This window comes from Buteo buteo, chromosome 15 (assembly GCF_964188355.1).
Source record: "Buteo buteo chromosome 15, bButBut1.hap1.1, whole genome shotgun sequence".
Classification (NCBI taxonomy): Eukaryota; Metazoa; Chordata; class Aves; order Accipitriformes; family Accipitridae; genus Buteo; species Buteo buteo.
Window position 1 is genome coordinate 28,704,447 of NC_134185.1, and position 19,983 is coordinate 28,724,429.

At 38.2% G+C, this 19,983-nt stretch overlaps 1 protein-coding gene across 9 annotated transcripts in view; it reads right to left on the minus strand.

Moving 5' to 3' along the window:
- TRDN (triadin) overlaps positions 1-19,983 on the minus strand; it is a 239,720-nt gene that overhangs the window by 66,605 nt on the left and 153,132 nt on the right. For all 9 annotated transcript variants that reach the window (XM_075046871.1, XM_075046868.1, XM_075046869.1 and 6 more), the window contains 7 exons: positions 17,020-17,052; positions 16,884-16,916; positions 15,749-15,775; positions 9,256-9,303; positions 6,243-6,266; positions 3,280-3,330; positions 2,722-2,772 (listed from right to left, as the gene is read on the minus strand). In XM_075046871.1, coding sequence (XP_074902972.1) covers positions 2,722-2,772; positions 3,280-3,330; positions 6,243-6,266; positions 9,256-9,303; positions 15,749-15,775; positions 16,884-16,916; positions 17,020-17,052 — 267 coding nt within the window. The remainder of the gene's footprint in view (positions 1-2,721; positions 2,773-3,279; positions 3,331-6,242; positions 6,267-9,255; positions 9,304-15,748; positions 15,776-16,883; positions 16,917-17,019; positions 17,053-19,983) is intronic.

Consider the following 19,983-nt stretch of genomic DNA (forward strand, 5'->3'; position numbering starts at 1 on the left):
TACTCCAGGAAAAAGCTGAAAAGCTACTGATAAACTCAGAACAAGTGCTGAGATGTCCTTTATCACAAGACAATGGAAAGTATAGTCTTCCAGTGTTCTCCTTAATTACTACCAATAAAATTAGACTTTAAGATTGAAGACCTTTTATTCACCTCATAAAATAGATAAGGTAACATTGTGAGGTTGTGATCTATGGAGTATCCCAGTGATAACTCCAAATTCAGGGATTTATTTTTCCTGTCTCTGCTTTCAATAGAAACACTATGCATCAGTTTATGAAAAATAGCCTGCTTTATGATAAGGTTTTTGGTCTGGACATCAACCTTGTTCATTCACACTTAGCCCATCCTTCCAACAGAATGAGGTATGATGATGCCTCTTTTATTGCACAAGGTGCCAGGCAAACATTAATCATCACAAGGATTTAACACCTCATCTAAAAATGTTCCTTCATTTGGTTTTACATGAATAGTAACAAACTCCTAAGATGCATAATTAGCACATATATGCAGTCTTAAAAATCCTTACTTTCCTGTGTCCTTCAATGTATTTCTATTTGCCAGAAACATCCACTTTAGGAAACAGATTGTAAGACACCAAGTTGCAAAGAGTGAAAAGAAGGTCCCGTAACCTGGTCAACCTTTACAGAGACCCACCGAGGAGGCTTGAAGAGGTGACGGGGAGGGGAAGGAGCAGCATGCAAAAAAGGCTTTGATTAACTTCTAAGCTACATTTTGGGCAAATACGGTGACTGAAATCAGGGATTTATAGTGCTAAATATATATTTATGTAGCAGAGTAATCCAGAATGCAACAGGGAAAGCACATAGAGCAGAAAGGCACCAAGATTTCTAAGGGTTTCTCCCACACAGCTTTATCAGTTCTTCCTGCCGAGTCTTCGCTGCCAATATATTTTGGACGTCGCCGTTGCTGCCGGGGCTCGGGAGCCTGGGGCGTGTTTATGGCTCTACTCAGCATCGAGTCGTAGGTCGAGATCTTGCTGTGAGCAGCGGTAACGCATTGGGCATACGTGGCTGTACTACGGGGCGTAAAGAAAGCGGTGTGGAGCTCTAGTTGGGAACGCTTTGAGTAGCGTGTTTGAATTTTTACAGAGATTTTTGCCTTGCTTTACTAATATGTAGGAAATCTGATATAACATGGCCCGCACTTGATGTTTAAAATAAATTCCTGCCTGTCCCTTTCTAAAGGCTGGGTGGGGAAGGTCTAACCTCCTCTGTCATGTTAGAAGGACCTGTTAATTACTCAGTGATTGAAGCCGCTGACCTACTGAGCACGAGCCCAGGAGATTAAAAGCAGCGCCGTGGGAGCACTTGGCGAAGGACAGGCTACAGAAACTTGTTCAGGGCTGGCAAACCCCTTTCCACGGGTTCTAATGAAACTCTTGCCAAAGAGGAAAAACATTTTTAGTCTCCTCTCTCCTTTTACTTTTTTCTTTTTTTTTTTCCCCCCTCCAGTAATCCTTTAAAAGGAGCAGCAGGCTGAGCATACCTGTTCCACGCAGAGGAGGAGAGGACAGAGCTGTCACTCGAGTGCCTCTTCTAATTTTTCAGTACAACCCATCAGGGAACAACAGATTATAGGCAGTCTGTGGGAGGGCCACCGGACCCCAGGAGAGTTTAGACAGAGTTCTGGTCCACATAACTAAGCTCATGTTAATGGGGCGTGTGCATATTAGGAGTAGAATACACATAGAAGAGCAATACACAAACCACAGGATTTGCAGATTATTATAATTTAATTTTAATTTGTGTATAAAGAAGTGATTAATTAGTGATTGTCCAATTAAACAAGAGTGAATGAATGAACACAGCTTCTAGGATTTTGAAAACATGTCTAGCAATGAGATTATTCCTCCTTTTGTTTTAGATTTTTTCATCTTTCCATAGTGCTTGAACTAAACTCCTCATTCAGTTCTTTGTTTGAAATAGCATAGAATGACTACAACTTAGAATAAATCCTAATATGTCTTTCTATATGGTAGATCTTTTCATCCTGCAGAACCTAAAGAACATGTCAAATAAAACTTATCCATAAATGACTTTTCCTTTCAAATACAGCTATCTCTAGAAAGGAGGGAAGCAATTAGATGGGTAAGAAGCACCCAGCAAAATAATGGATGAAAGGAAATTCAGTTGAGCTAACCATCTGCTCTGACCAAATTAAAACAAACATGGGAACTGTTTGATAAAAAATAAGAAATAAAAGAAAAAACTCAGACCAACTTTGATGTTGCAGGTGATTAACTGGATGAAGCTATGGGTTTTTAACTATAGCTTTTACAGAGTCCAGAAAGCACATTACCCACTCATATGCTCATAAACTTTACTTTATTCCTATTAAGTCCACAGATTTATGCAAGCATTCAGTTCTGACTTTGTTAACTGGCTCCTCTTATATACTTTCCATTGTTCAGAAGAGCAAGTTCTTAGGAAAGTTCTTAACTATTACTCAGAGGGGTTTTGTGATATTAATTTAATTAATTTTGAGACTTCTGAATGTTAGTTGGCTCACCATATTCTATTTATGTCCTTTTTTCCCCCTTTTCTTCATGCTATAAATCCTGTAGAATATTGTAACCAATTAAATGTTGAGTGGTTGAGATTTATAACCGGAAAGATTTATAATGATTATTTTAAAATTAGTATCTTAGTTGTACTCTGTGTGGTTTCAACAAGTTTTATATTTTATTGTGTATTCTTACCTTTATCTTTTAAAGCTGTAGGATTATTTCCTTCCTTTTCTTTGGCATGTTCTGCAAAAATAATTTATTATTCTTCAAGCTAGATGTTAACATTTTATCACTCTAAGACCTCTGGGATAATGATTGATTTAATAATTGGTGGTTTCTAACTGAGCCATAATACCAATTAAATGTGTAGTACAAAACTGTTTTTCATCACTTTTAGCATGCTCACAAAGTGAAACCACGAACTTTTCTTAAGCACGATGAAAGAACAAAGATCACTCAAAAGTTATTCCATTTTGCAGCTTGTAATAATAAATGTTAACAGGTGTTCCTGAATTCTGAGTTTGGAATTCCAAGTTTTCATACAGATGCTTTGTATTACCAAGGCTCTATTTGCACTTCTGGTCTAGGTAATGCCAGTTAAGTTTTATCATAAATTTACTGAAATAGTATTATGCTCATAAATTCCTAACTAAACTATACTGTAAAAACAAAATGGCCAATGCATTGCAAGATTTTTTTCCTTGATGCACATAGATCTTAGGGTTTTATACAATTTTGTCTTGCAGTTACCTTTGTCTTTTGTAGCAGCTGGAGTTTTCAATTCTTTTTCTTTTCCAGGATCTGTAAAAGAAGTATTCACACTGATAAAGTGACAGTCAGAAGCCATAACTGAGTGAAATTACAAGATCTAATCATAAGAGAGAATGAAGCATCTAGATCATATGAGAGGCTATAACTGTATATTGGAAGAAACAGTGAAAAACTGAGTGATTGGAAGATTTGTACAAAATTCACCTGTTTCCATTCAGGGAGTTCAGTCCACAAAATGTGTTTTTTCGATTTAACTATGAAACCTATAAAATTTGCAAGCTTCAACTTAATATGGGATAAGGATAGTTTTTTAACTTCCTTAACCAGAAAGGACAAAGCTGACCCTTTGCCAGTTTTGACTCATCAGAGCTGGCTGAGTCCTACTTCCCTCAGCTGGGCTTGTCCACTCTTGCTGAGCAACTCCAAGGGTGTCCTTACTAAAACTATTCTTTTCTAAGGGTCACGTGTATCATCAAATTGAGAGACCAACACAACAGTGGCAATAAGAGGGTGAGGAGCTCTTTTCATTCTGCCTACAGAGAAGGAGTGGAGATGGCTAGGCCACACGATCCTTGATGGATATTCTCTGAGGAAGGGCAGTTAAAGGCATAAGAAATGATATGAACCAGACAGAAAACAAGAATTCTCTTTCAGACAAAATGCAAGATCGTCATTCTGGGCTGATGAAGCCAAGGTCTCCAAAGCTTTTCCCACCAAAATTAAAAGGACAGATGAGATGGTCCCCAAACAGGCTAGTCAGAAAGAACAGACTTGGATTTTGAATTCTTGCTTGTTAAGTGAGTGTTTTAACCATCTGCTAGTGGTTACACTGGTTTATACACATTACCTGAGAAATACTAATTAACAGGTATTTTCTGGGAAAAACACCACCACCACCACCACCCCCCCCCAACAAACCCAACCAAAAAAACCCCTAATGTTCTCCATTAGATATGAAGAAAAAATTCTTTCTATTGAGAAACTCAGCAACAATTCAGTGCCAGAAGATCTTAAAGAACTCTGTTAGAAGACTCTCTTGTTTTCTACACAAAGAATAAGAGGCCAAGACTCCTAACAAGGAAGAGGTTGTGTTTAGCAGATAGATATGAAACTTGCAGTAGCTACAGTGGGTAGCTGCAGTGATAATTTTTTACTGCCTTAAGCACACACAATTCACAAATTGTCGCTTTTGTTATAAAAGCATGGAATGTGTCCGATAGTAATATATTATGGTATCAGTAAAGCTTCTTGTTCACGATTTAGTATTCAGCTCTGTGTAAGACAAACTGAGCTCATGGGGAATCTGAATTGAAAGAATCCAGGAATAATAAAACATTATTTATGGCAGAAGTAACGATCAAGTGGAAAAACTTAATTTAGTGTTGACATTGAAACTCTAGTTTTGCTGGGGCTGACATCAAGAGAGAAATGTTTCATTATTTTTCTCCTACGTTGTCCTTCTAAACAGGCAATACTTCCAGACGATGTAATTATTAAAAGAGAAGACTTGGGAAAGGAATTTGTTGAACAAGGTCAAAAGTGTAATTTTATTGTAATAAAGCTGTCTCCTTCCATCCTCACTACATCCCAGACATCTGCTTCAGAACCTACCCCTGCTCTCCTGCTCCTACCTTCAGGTTTTATACTCACCAGTTTATGATTCAGTCACTAATTTTCAAAGTGAGAAAACAAACAATTTACTGCAGATGTCCGTGAAGCATATACAGTGGAACTAAGTATCTCTAATAGCCCTAATAAAAAACCAACACCAATTTTTAAATATTAAGTTAATGACAGAAACCTCTGCTAACAGAAGTAAAAATCAGTGAGAAGACTGAAAAACTTGTATTTCTGTGCTCATGAGTTATGAAAAATTCCTGAGAGAGATTCCATGTTTGATACAATGGTCTCTTAAAAAAAAAAAAAAAGGAGAGTGTAAGACATAGACTTTTCTCTCTTTTTTCTTTTTTTTGTGTGATTCACTATTCAAATAAAGATTTTGTGATTAATACAAGAATTTAAGTAACACAGCTAAATATTACATTATTATGCCTTTACCAAGATAAATAATTTAATTTACAATATAAACCCTTTACTTTCAGAAGCCTGCCTGTAAGAACTTAAAGTTGTTGTGCACCTCCATTATTAAGAACATAGTTACCCAAACTGTTGCAGAATGATGCATTTTGAAAAAAAGAACATTAAACAATTCTGAACAGAAAGATTAAGTCATTACTGACAAAGCTTGAAGTCCCATATGATCCCCAAACAAGAAAACCTTTGAGAAGATTTGGCAGAGATAGTTGTCATCTCCAGAAGAAAAAAATGCCTTTTAGGATGGTGTGGCATGTGACACAGATGCTGCTGAAGATTTTAAAACATGACCCAGAACTGACCTGGAAATAGGAAATTAAAGTGTAAATAAACACCAGCCATATTCTGTAGGACTGAACTTACCAAGGTCTATTAGAAAGTCTGCCATAACTTGGCAAAATGACAACGTGTAGCACAAAACCCCTAACAAGAGCCTTGCATTACTTGCTCTGTACTGATTTGCACTGTTAAACTCATATTGACATCAGAATACGTAGCAGACCTGTAGTAAGCCTAGCAGGTGAGAAGAATTTTGCATGTAAAATAATAAATATAAACTTTATAAATAGGGTTTTTTTTGACTGGCATTGCACAAGTCTCTTGCTTTTGTCAAGGAAGAATATACAGTATTCTGTATGGGATGAAACATCTTCGGCTTAGACTAGAATTTCTCAGCATATCCATTATTACTATTATCAGCTTTGTTGTATCAGTTCTAGTCCATCTAATCAACCATAATCTGCAATTTTTACTAGTAGCAGGAGCTTTCATACTTCTTTTTTTCATTTATAGATCTGACATTGCTTTATCAGTTATAGGGAGAAGCAATATGTAAAACTATAGCTTACTTCCTTGTTTCGGCTTTGGTTTATCTGAGGAAAGAGAAGAGAAGGGAAGCAAAAGAGAAAAGGGAAAAGAAAAAGGAAATATTAGAATACATGTTCACACAGGCAATTATTTTTAATACAATCAGCTAATGAAAATATATTTAAATGTATATTGTCCCTAAGTGCTTAAATATATCTTGAAAGTGATTTTCATTCTATTGTTGCTTGACAGTGTATGTGAAAAAAGTTCATGAGTCCCACCTAATACCTTGCAGATGTGCAACAAAAGCATAGAAAAACCCCAGTGTCATATGACCTGCTTTAACTGATGGCAATTAACTTCTTCCTTAGTACTATTGGCTATCATGAGAAAAAAGATCTTTGCCTTTTATAATTTCTTTTAAGTATTAATTCTCAGTTGCATTAATAACAGGCAGTAACTCCCTGGCAAGCATCTGACACTTGCTCGTGTCATTTTTCAAACAAACAGGGCAAAGAATTAAAGGACTGTCTTTTTCTAGACACTTCTAGCAGTTCTCTGCCTTCTCACTCTCCTCTTAACAGTTAAAAATGTTACATGCAACTTTCCTTTACTACTAATAAAAGATCAGTGAACTGAAATGTTGCTACAACCTTTTAGCCTGTTTCCAGACTGTGGGGATTTGAGGTCGAAGCTGCAATAGCATGTTTGATCACTAAAACCTTCAGGTTTGAAACAGCAAAGCTATGTCCTGAGTGCCAAACAAACAGCTGCCAACACTCCCGGTTTTCCTGCTAGTCTCCTTATATTTAGTGTTTTTTTTCTTAAATTGCAAATCCTAATTTTGACCCAGTCTGTACCCCTCTACTTTTTGACATGTATCCTGATGTACAATAGCTAGCAGAGCAAATGATTTCATTTCTCACTCTAAAGGACTCAAAAATCCCTGTCAGTTTAAAAACTATTTCTTTGTGCATTCATAGCTTCCTGATTAAGAAAAGGAGTCATCACTTTTCCTCAGATCTTCCAGCTACCTGGAATCAGTGAGTTAAGTACAGTTTTCTCTTCACTCAAAACATAATTCAGAGCTCCTTCCGTCACCTTATATTTTATTCTTCCATGAGAAATATAAGTACATGCTAATATTCCAAAAACTTCCTGAAAGCTTTATTGCCTCATTTGCCTTCAAGTGATCAATGTGTTGGCAGTAGCTCCGTACATACAGGGTGCAGAAATGAGAAGCAGAGGCAATTGCTGTCTGAAAGTGTTTATGTTCGCTTCTGCGTGGCAGAGGAACTGAGCTGCTGCCAGCCCTTGGAAGTGGCTGCGGAACCAGCGGCGATAGACGTGACACGTTGCTTTTATTCCTCTGACTTGCAGAAACTGGCTGGCTGCTGGCACGGGGACATCGTGCTGGTGCTGACTGCTGCCAGGGGAAAGAGCTTCTCTCCTTTTTGAGCCCTCTGGGTATCACAACCCATGGTTTAGAAATCCCTGCTCAATGCCAACCACGTGAAACTGGTTTGTACCGCTCAGTCCGTGCTCTTTATGGCACAGTTAAAATATTTTGCAGATAAAGCCCCATTTCATGGTGCCACAATGTAGAAAGGACAAATCTTACAGCAAACACCACTTCATTGCTGCATGAGATAGCGAAGAGAGGGGAAGCAGTGCAGATGGCTGGGGAAGCACTTGTACGGCGATGGAAAATAGTGTGGAGATACCCAGACTAAGAATGACAGAAATCTAGGCCAAGGCCCACCTAATTATAACATTTTCCATGACAACTAACAAGCAGCTGACAGCTGCTGCAGGGTGCCTGCACTGGCTTGAGTAATGCTGAGTAAAGCTGAAGCTGAGAAACTGGAGAAAAGAAAGGGATAATAGCTCAGCTGACCAAAGCTACGTTAGTAAATATGTCTTTAAATACCTTATTCATAAGGTTACTGGCAAGTTTGGAAAAACTCTCATATCATAAGACTGAAAATGCCAAATTCATCATCAGGGTTCTAACTGCCAACGTGAACGAGAATAAATACAAAAATCACCTTGGCAGACAGTTAGTAACAAAACACGATAGATTGGGATGTGTATCATATCAAGGAAGCCAGGGCTGATAAGCTTTGGGTATTTACACCAGCATTTTACTACTTTGCTCCTTACCGTACTAACCTAAAAATGTATGGATTGCTTTTAACAAGTGTACAAGAGGCAAGTATGCAGAATATAATGCTGAAAATAACAAAAATAATCAATATAAGTATATCTAGTGGGAGAAGGTGCATCTTTATCTAGATGCTTTAAGGCTCCAACCCTTTTTATGTTCACCATCATCACTCAGTTGCTTGAGCTTTGTTTTAGCCTGGGTGTAGACCGTCCCTTGGTGTTCCTGCTCTGGTTGCCTTGGGAAACTGTGTGTAGACTTTGTCACCTTCTGAACTACGTGCCACCAACACATGTAGTTCTTGCATCCCTTCTTCTTCTGGTGTTCCCACTCCCAGACTTTCCTATTCATGCCTCATCCATACCAATCCTAAGCTTTTTGCTAAAAACCTCTACAAGTTCTGCTCTCAAAAGCTTTCGAGTTTCTCTGCAGTGGACCTTCGTGGCTCTTCATGGGACTAATGTTTGATTTGGGGTAAGAAAGGCAGCTCAGCTGACTTAGGGAGCCTCTGCCCCTTTACCTCACTGCAAGTCACTCTCAAAGACTGAAAAGTAAAAGCTGATTGACCCCTGCCCAGGCTACAGGGGCAGAAAGCCTCTTGCGAGACCTGTGGGACACAAAGTCTCAGCACGGGACCTTTAAGCTGAAGCTGGTGGCCTGTTCATCTGAAGCTTTTTGGGAGGCTTGCAGTTTTGTGGAAGTGACATCAAGCCAGTTTCCCAGTGAAAAATTCCCTGTTGCTCTGACAAACACAGCAGAGCCCTGACAAATACCAGCAAAGCAATGCATTGAAAGGCTCCTGTCATCCCGCTGTCTGAACCTGAGCTTCTTGTTTCTGTGCCATTGTCTTTTAAAAGAGATAATGCCAACATGCTTTGTTTTCTTTTTACCTTGCTCTGCTGCCTTTGTTGCTTTTTCTTCCTTCTTTTCAGGTACTGCTGCAAAACAAAGATAAGGTTTAAGTAAGATTTCTAGGCGGAAGCGTTGCTCCAACAGACAAAGCTTTTCTTAAATGCTTACAGATTACTTTGAGGCAAATGATTTCAAAGATTTGTAACTATGAGGTACCTTTTTTCCCTAATATATGACTATGTAAAAAGTACTTTTTACCTATCTTAAAGAGAAAAGAGGAAAAGCAAACAGGGAACTCTTTTCTTTCAGAAATAAATAGCAGCATTGCCTGCTCAGGGAGGAGAGAGCAAAGCAAGCAGGTCTCCACTTTGCCCAGCCACGTGAGGGTTCCCCACACAAGCATGGTTTTCTGTTTGCACCAGCAGAAACATCCACTTTGCATCCCTGACACAGCAAAATACTTCCCCATATTCTTAATTTTCAGCATGTAGATAGTCTCAGTGAGGATAGTGGGCTGCAGTCAGACTGTATATTACAGACGTCTAACTTGGTCCTTGTGAATACTGCGATTTCTGCGTGCAAGGGAGAAGAGTGAAGCAGACCACTCGTGCAGCAGGGCTGCTAGATCTTCGCTGATGGCAGAGGAAAAAATTGTAACAGCCCAGGTCAGGATGTCTGGACGTAGCCAGCTGGCTATTCGCACGCTTTAGCTTGTACAGTTCCTAAATTGATTTTCACAGCTTGAGAGACAAGGGACAGAGATTATTTGTTCATGCCTCCGCACTAAGGATTAGATGGTCTAAGAGGAGGAGGTGCAGGAAGGCATCCCTTCAGACTTTGCTCTCTTAGGAAGCTTACATAAATATGGGTATCTTTTACAGTTTCTGACAATTTACATGGCAGGTTTGGCAATGTACAAGATTCCCTGTAGATTACTGAATATACTTAGGACAACATATATATTTTCTCACCTAATTGAATTATTCAGGGTTAAGTCTTGCAAGTATGTAAACATATTTGTTTAGCTGTAACTGGCATTGTCAACACTTCACTTCTGTAAAACCAAGCTTTTGTAGCCATAGTTTATTATGCCGAATGAGAAGTGTTGCTTTAATTTAAAAAGGCATCTTCTCACAGTGTTCGAGACAAAAAATGTGGCATTAAGAAAACAAGCTTCACTGTCATCGCCTTGCTTAAAAGTAGTGCAAAGAATAAACAATCAGCATAAATGGCAGGGTGTAAAGTGCATGGTGAAAATTAATTTACTCCTGGTAAGTATAGAAATGTCTTTGCAACTACAGACTTATCAGCACATAACATCCCCTCAGCTTGTTATTTCAACCTGTCAAGCACAGAAATATTTTCAACACAGTGTTTTATTACAGCAAATCACAGTTGTAAATGAAGAGCTTGGCTTTTAGAGCCAAGGTAAATGCTAAGGATCAGGTTCTATTATCATTATTTATGCTGAGAAATTCAGGGAATTTAAAGGACCTACGAAGAGTCTCCAGGTGTGCTCTCTACTCTTGGAAGGATGTTCTGGTGGTCCCTTTGGGGCCAGGCTCGCAGCCCGGGAGTAGGGAAGCCTTCTGAAGATGCTGGGCATGATGGCCAGCTCGGTTAGTAAGCAATGGCCTGTCTGCAAGTGGGCTGGAGGCCAAAAGAAGGTTCTTCTGTTCCCATCAGGAAACCTTTCCCGAGATTCAGCGAGATGTCAGGTATGGACAGGTGAACTTCTTCATGTGGGACCAGCTCACATACATCGATCACTCCCTTGCCACTCGCTCTTGTTTATCCCAGGTTGCTGTAGGGTGAGCGGGCGTTTGTGAGCGAGCTCCATCAAAATGGGGAAATATTGCACCTTGCACTCAGGTAACTTAATTTATTAAAGATAATCTCCTGTTTGCCTGAAAATCAAGTCTAGGCTGAAAGAATGGCTGACTGGATCCACAGAAAAAAAATGCGAGTACTCCATTTTGGTCCAAGTACCTAAAGTTGTACTGGTATTACTGGACATAGAGAAAGCCAAAGAGGAGCAAAGTCCCTTAATATTTATTGTAGATCTCTGCTATTAACACCCATGTTGCTTAGGCCCAGATCAGCAGGGCTACTTAAATCAGCAATAAACTAGACACCTACATGCTTAGATGAATCTGGGCATTGTGCCCTGCCACTGAGCAAACCAATATCACAGTCCTTCTGAAAATCTTGCTGAAGGGGTCAACACCTTGAAGAATAAGCTTATTTTAATATAGAAAAAAGATATGAAAAGCAGCACCAGAAGCCAGTCCCACATGCATTCCAAAATGTATTTTTAGCATCTAAAGCTGCAAAAGCAGCTATAGTAAGAGGAAAATGAATTATTGAGAGCTGTTGTTTTCTCCAAAGCATATTTATCCTTTTTAGCTAAAATTAAAGCAGTTTGGGTTTGTTTAGTTTCTGAAACCCAGAATACTGATGCAATAAAAACTAAAAGCATTTTCTGGATATTGAACTGCAGGCTAAAAGAGCAACACAGCTTTCTGAGAAGCTCAGGTATTTAGAGTCATCAAATTCATGTGGCAGTGGTAGACCATGAGTGTGGTTATGATGAAGGAACCAGCCGTCATTGAGAAGCGTTGAGGCTTCTATTTAAAAATAACAGCTAATACTACTAATAGTATTCTGGCTATCGGTGCGTTCAGTAATGCTACAACGCTTCTGTGAGTGAGTGTTTGTAAAGAAGAACTTGCTGAGACAGGTCAGAGCTTTAGTAACTTTTGGGAACTGCCAAGTAGCATCATCTGGAAGGACAAACAGGACATTGCATTATTCCCTTTGCTTTTTCAGAAGGGAGGCGGGAGCTACTTTGGTAACGCTGAGAGGTCGTTTATCATCAAGTTAATAGGTGTCAACTTAACTGTCTGTGTAAATAGAAAGCCTGCACACACAGAGCTGGTGTTTGGAATAAGACTCCAAAGAAGGTTTTGTTTGTTGCTATTGGAACAGGGACAAGTTTTCCGAGGAGGTCAAGATTTCATCCCTTCCACTGAGCATTTTCAAAGTTTTTTTGCCATTTCTGAGTGGCAGCCTGACCTCTCTGTAGAAAATGGTCCTATTGCAGGTATTCCTGATTTGAAAAGCTGATCCTTTAGCCATATGAATTAAGAAACACAGATGTGTTATAATGTATTAAAATTTTCTCCTCAGCAGAAGAGCATCAGGCATTAAAAAAACCCCCAAACTCTTCCCCAATAAAACTAAACCCAACCCACTGAAAAACCCCTGCCTGAAATAATACAAAATAAAATGAATGCACACAAAGGTAAAAGTAGAAAATTGTCAGGGTTCTATATTTTCAGTAAATTATAGTTTAGAAAAATAGATTAAGTAAATGGAGTCTGGACTCCCATTTAGATTTTGTCATTTCTCAGAAAAATTCTTGACAACTCTGCATAATGTAGATCAAATGGATGATTTCTATGATAATTGTTTCTCTGATTCCATCATAAGCTCTTTGGAATCAAATGAGAGAGAGCTTAGCAGATATTGTTTTGTGCTGAGAGTAGCCAGGAGAGTAATTCATCAGTCGACTATTTCTGCAGCCTCAATAGTTGTAGGCTACAATCAAGTTTGTCAGAATATTTTTATCCCCAAAGAGTCAGGTTACATAACTAGCATCAACATCAGAAATATGCATTCCAAAATGGCACTGATTTTAAAGCTGTTTTGAGATATTTGTTCGGTGTGAAGGAAAGCTGAAAGAAATCACTCTGACTGGAGACAACAAACACTTCACTCACTGAACCCTGAGGTCAAAGGCAGGAGCTCCTCATCGTGACATCACTATAGCAAGAAATCATGAACCTAAGAAGCATCTATTACGGTTTAGGAACTCTTCTGTTAGATGGAGAAATGAAAAAATCCCCTGCTATAGTGGCATTACAGAACCTTTTGTGAGGAAATGCAACTTCATATGAGCTTGATAGTTCATCAGAAGTACAAGCTAGTGGGAATGGCCTAGACCTTCTTTCATGCCAGCAGATTAATTTTTTTTAATTATCAGAGAAGAGAATGTCATCAAAAGCCTCACTTGTTTTCAAAACAGGACTGTTTGCCTTCCATGAATATGCTTAAAATTTTTAAAATTTGCCAACAGTTACTGAATATTGGAAACCACATTGCATCCAGAAAGCTGCTAAGTCTAAATGGATTAATAGCAGAAAAATGGGAAACAAGTAAATAAAAAGCAGCAATAGAGAACAAACAAATACAGATCAAAAAGCAATGATTTTGTTCACACTTAGTGAAAGGTGTAGCTCTTAAACAGTACCAGAATTTGTCTGTCATCATAAAAAAATGTATTTAGAAGAAGTTAACAGCATTCCTTTGTGACTCTTAATGAGAGGCAAAAGAAACAGCTGTAACATTTTAATATAAATATCAATTTTCCCCTGGAGCACAGGCTATGTTTGAGTTTCAAAATTAGCAACATAAAGTTAAATTTAGATCACTTGTTAACAAGTAATTTTTCAGAAATTAACAATTACTCCAGACCTAACATCAGCTATTTCTGTTTAATGGGGACTGGTGACTGATTAAAACAAAGTTGTTATTTGCTTAACTACTGGAGAATAATTTCAGGTTCAACATTAGGCTGGTCCTATGGTAAAACTAAAATGGCCGAGACCAATATTTTCAGTTGTGAGACTGCTTCCTTGACAACAGAAATAACAGAATGATTCTTGTTTTCTATAATAGAGACCTACAATTTCTATTTATCCTTAATGAACTGTGAACTTCCTATAAATTTTTTTCAAGTGTCCCTTAATTCAATAGCTCACAAGGAAGAATTTACTTCCCTCCTGCAAAATGCTGGAGACATGATGAGGACCTATCACATATATAAATGTTCGCTTCTCATCTACATAAATATGAAATATGGGATTCACTAGAAAAATTTGAGGCCACTCACAGCAATAAAGCATAGAGGTAAAAGCTCTGTAGTTTCAACCCCCCTGCTAATTCTGTTTGTAAACTTTACAAGTGACTGAAACAAAATAACTTTCAATAAAAGTGTAAATATAATCACTGGGAATAACAATTTCGAAAGGTATGTGAAAACATTTCACAGTAGTGGCCAAAGAAAACGTCAAGTCTGCAGAAAGGGACTTGAATCTGCAAGAAACAACTTCTTTACTTCTTTTCAGACCCTGATGGACAGAGGCTTGGCAGAAATGGGTTCACAGAACGTTGAAATGTTGACTTCATATGCATACTACAGCGTTATAGAAGAAAATATAATGTATCAAAAAGATTTGCTCAGAGGATTCAAGCAATAGGGGAAAGTTTTATTCAATCACCCATAGCAGCAAGACTACCTTTATTTTCAGCTTTGGCTGTCTGGAATTTGCTAAAAATGCAAAAGCTTAACTCCACATACTTTTTTTTCCCCCCCTTTAGTTTCTGTGTTTTGTCTGGTGGGAGTATAAAGAGAACAAATGCCTAAATTACTCTGGTTTCTGTTTTGCTCAATACAATTAGCTGCAGAGCAATGACAGCATTATGAATTTAGCCCATGAAGCAGGGAACTTAAAAACATCCAATAAAGGGAATAATGTATCAGCTTTGATTTCCTTACATTAATCTCCGCAGCTGCAATTCTGCAACCCTTCCTACTGCCTTGCAGTTCAGCCTGACTCCTTGTGTCAGTATTTACTGGTTAATGGGAATGAGGCCTCAGAGATAACTCTAAAGGAAAAGAAGATGTTTGAATGATAGCTGGCTATTAACAACTCGGAATTCTCGTTTCCCTGCCTTTGACTTGTGGTGGACAGCTCGGAGACCACAATCCACAAGTCTAAGCAGTTGATACATTCAGTCCCATTTGTTTGAGAGGGAATGTTTACAAAGCAAGGTGGTCATTGATACGAATAAACATGGACTGAGAGCAAAAAGCAGTTTATAACTTGCCATTCCGAATGTGTCTAGGATACAGCTGACACCTGTGATGTTCTTGAAGGCAATTCGGAGCTAGTAACTTGCATTGCATACGTGTAAAAAGGTGCATATATGTAAAAAGTCAGACACTGACACAAACAATTAAATATTTGCCCAGCTCAGACTTAAGGCCTTGGTGTTTCTCACCAATCCCAGTTCCCTGTGACCTCTGGAAAGGAGCGACCTTTGGAGCCAGCTGCAGCTGGACTGGCAAAAAGAGAAATACTGCTCTTTGTGTCATGTCTCTATAGAAGATTAGTTGCTTCTCCTTTCTGCCTGTCACAAAAACTTTGTGGTTTGAGTTAGGGTTAGAAACTGAATTTGATATAGTTGGAGAATTACAGTTTGTTAGTCTATGGATGACTCAGGGAAAAGACAGCCGTTTTCTAGAGGTACTTTCAGGTGCTGCGAGGAAGGAGCTGTTAGAATTTAAGAGGTCCGCTCTGTTTTACATGTCACGCCTGTTAACAGTTTTGTCACAAAAGCTTTTCCATGAATAGTAAACAACAGCATTCCTCCATTTCAATTTTAAAAACAAATAAAATTACCCACCTTTTGACTTCAGAGTTTCCACAGATGCTGTAAAATAAAAGAAAACATTCCAGGAAACAAATTTTGGAACTGCATAAAGAATTTAAGATTGACCCTAACACCTCTTCCCTTGGTCAATACACTACCTATCTATGCAGAGGACGCATTCATTTTTTTACGCAGAGAAAAACTGACACACACGTATGTTGCTTGTTTGGATAGTCTCATGGCAGGTGACTAATTAACCTGCAGATTAAAAGCAATGGAAAACAAGGTCAATAGGTAACTTATAGATGGACCTTCAATAGCTCCACTATTTTCAAGTAATGAGTGAGGGTGAGAGAAGGAGAAAAACCAAGTTGCAGAGAATAGGCACATATCAAACATAGGTGGAGGGTATGTGCTAGAAATCTCTTTTTAATAATTTGTTTATTATTCTTCATAATTGCATTAACTAAATCCAAATTAATTGAACTATCACATTTCTCTTTCTTCATTATTCACACCTTCATTCTGAAGCACTGTGACAGGTTTTTATGCTATAAAAAAGGACAGATTCATTTTTCTATAAATTGACTGTCTACTGTAGGTATTTTTTGCTCAGAATTTATATCTGAGAAAATAGAGTCATCTGATGAATGAGTCATCAAGCTTGGCTGTAGAAGGAATTGAACATCTTTATGCTTTCCTAAATTTGGATAAACTGGAGAAGTAGATTCCAGTCAGGAACAAGAAGAACACCTAGCTACAACAATAAAATACATGGGTGCTTGGAATAAAACCAAAATAAAACAACCTACATTTTTCCTCCCCTCCACACTCTGAAGCTCTTATTTTGTGTTTTGTTTTCCATCCATTTAAAGTAACCTCCAAGCAGGTCCCCTTCCTTGAAAAGATACACCTTTGAAAAGCTGAAATAAAAAAATTCTCACCCTCATCGTTCTTCTCAGCGACGTTTGATCAGGTCTCATTTCCAGAAGACGGAATGGCTGCATGTCTGCTCCACAGCCATTCATTTGCTCAAGTAACTTTGATTAAACCAGCAAATCTTTATCTCTGGCTTCACTTTTTTTGTCCATTTACCTAATTCTGTCTCAACTTCAAACCTAACCAGATAAATGAGATGCTAAAACTTACTGTCTTTCACAGGTCTTACCATGTACTTTTACTTCTTTCTTTGCTGTTTTGGCTGTAAAAACAAAGAAACAAAACTCAAATATTGACTTCTGACATGAATTGACTTAAAACATTAGGATAGTTGAAAAGTAAGGTAAAAAGGGGAGAATATTCACCAGTTTCCACCATTCTTTCTTTCTTCTGTGGTTCTGAAAAAGAAAATTAAAAAAATCAAGTACTTTTCTCTGTTTGTTTAGTTTCCCTGGACAATCATTTTCGTGTTACTAGCAGGGGTTGGATGTGGCACATTCCTTTGGACTCTCAGTTCAGGTGAGCCCATCCCTGCTTTCCTGCATGTCAAAATAAAACCTTTAGAATTGTCATCGCTCTCTTCAGTGGCTTTCACACTGCGCAAACCAGGGTGAGGTTAGCTGCTAATAATGGACACCAAAGGATTTAACTCTCATAATAAGGTGCTAAAAGGAAACTCTAAAAAGAGTGTAGGTTAAAATATCTGCAGTTTTACTCCGGGGTGGTGTGAGGCAGCTGTATGTGATGGGGTCCTTGCCTTCCCTCACCCAAGGGACTGGGGAAGGGGAGGGGGTCCTGGCCTCTTTCATAGGAACCCGCAGTGTGGGGACAGTCACAGCTCACGGGAGCTGATCCCCAAAACCGGCTCTGGAACCTGAAGCTGAAAAGCTTCATCTGCCTAAACTCTGTAGCCTCTGGCAGCCCGTGACTGGGATTTACACATTTTTAATGGTAGTTTCTGTAGCAGCTCTTTCCATCTTGCCAGGACGTGCTCGTCGCTCGTCGCTTACGGGTATCTGATGACTATATGCTTCTTATAGGATGTATTTGTATTAATGCTGTGGTATACAGTTGAGGAATATTAATGTTTAAACAGTTTCCACTCTAGAATCAAGATAGACGGTTCCATGTTCAAAGTGATTCTGAACGTTGTACCCTCACTAAAAGCAAGCCTGTTCTTAAATTTGAGCTATCCTTGAACTGAATAAGCAAAAAGGAACAAGAACTGCCAATAGAAAATTAAATATGTTGATCAATAACATTAATATGAGTAATATTCACATTAAATATTAATTCATAATCAATATTAACACTGAATGCAGAGTGGACATCTAAAAGATGTATACTCCACACACAGCTAGGAAAATAATTGATGTTAGAAAGGGCAGGCTGCTCTGAAATATGAAAAGAACGCCTCAACTGCTAAGTTTTAAACAAAATGTGTCATTGCTCCATACTCACACTCCCAGTAAGTTTGTATCGAGCAACGCATGTAGTTCTATCTGAAGTAAAATATTCATTTTTGTTTGAGTTTTTAAATCTATCATCTGAGGACCCAGTTCATATATATTTTAAAGAAAAATGTAGTTTCTAAAATAAAGTTTTGCTCGGAGTTCTTAAAAAAAAAATAATGGATTTTTATTTTTCTGTTTTTACCAAAAATATTGATGGAATTTCTTCACCATTTCATAAGCAATATCTTTCAGCCAAAATGTACATGTTAAAGCATCAAGACTAGTTGACTGAAATCAGGGACCTAGCTTTAATATGGTTGTATAAGGCACATTTTAATGTATTTATTATATAACTTATACATATTTAAAATATCATAGGTGCTTTATAGTCACATTGTATATGAGAGGTGAGATTCAGTGGAAATGGTCACGGAGCAGGTCGATGTGGTCAAAGCAATGAGCCAGGGATGTGATTTTCCCAGCAATATGGAAAAGTGATGGAGCTAGAGAGCGAGTTGGCATTAGATAGTTTATTGCCTGAATAAATATTACATTTTCTTGATGGCATCCTACCTTGGGTGGCAACCCTAGTATAGGTCAAGGAGGAGGAATATAGCAAAAAGCACGAGGACAGAAGTCTGGGGCTCTGGCTCACTCAAGGAGCTTAATCATAACAACAGCTGCAGCTCTGGTTTTGTGTAGCCCAAGTGCTTTTCAGAGTATCCAATTTCATCTAGATATTTTAGGACTCATTCTGTGAAATGAGAATTTTGATTGGTTTCTTGGGGTTTTCTGTTTTGCTGTTGCTCAGGACAGCTTCCTGGAAACTGAAGGAAATGTAATTATGACTTTAGTGGTTCTGAGGCAATTATTTTCCCCTCTCATTCTGAGATCTGTCAGCTCTCATGAGATCAGGGAACAGTATGACATTAACAACACTCAGCAAGTGTTTTTGCAAAGTATAAAATTTTCCATTTATTTAGCTTTATTTCCTGGTTTTTGAAACTGCAGACATTAAGGAAGTTCTATAGAGCTTTCAAGAAGCATATGAAATAAGATCCTTTAAAGTGGGAAAAGTTAAAAAAAATGAATAACAGAATTTGACATCAAGCATTTCTGGAGAAATCTGATGTGATATGAAATTTCAGGTGATTCCTGCTCTGATATTTTAATGGAATGAACAGAAACCTTTCATTACATGAGCTATAAACTTCAGGGAAGTTCACACCTAGATCTTTTCTTTTTGCTACAGGTTATCATTGCTTGATCTCAATGTCTTTTTCTTTCCCTATTTTTTTTTTTTTTTACTAACAAGTAGTTTGTATGACACTTAAAAAGATATTGCCAACTGTAGAGACATGAGGCATTTGCCTTGACATTTGTCATTCTTTTTATATTTAACCATTTTTGCATGTATGTGAGACTGTACAGTATGTTTTTATTCAGGAAACTTTTGCTGGTAATGTATTATTTTTCTACAATAAATGGAATTGAGATTTGATTTAGTTTGACATTTCACTATCTTTATAAGCTTTGATGCTTTGAAAAAATGGCTTTTCTTTTTCATCAATATTGGCAAAGTTATGTATAACATGCCCATAAAACCATATAAATGTATTTTCTGTTTCATTACTAGTGACATACTCCTAGACACTGCTGGAGCAGGTGAGAGACAAAAGAGAACCTGGACCTGCCTCTGCAGCTCTTCCCTACGGCACGAACTGTGCTGAAAAGCATCAAGGCTGGCACATTTGCTGTGGTGCACTTTAATCTTTACTACCAGGAGGGACAGTCACAAGCTGTGACCCTCAGCCATCTGCCCGGAGAGAACGATTGATAACCCATCCTGATTTGTGTAGCTATGTGTGCACATAT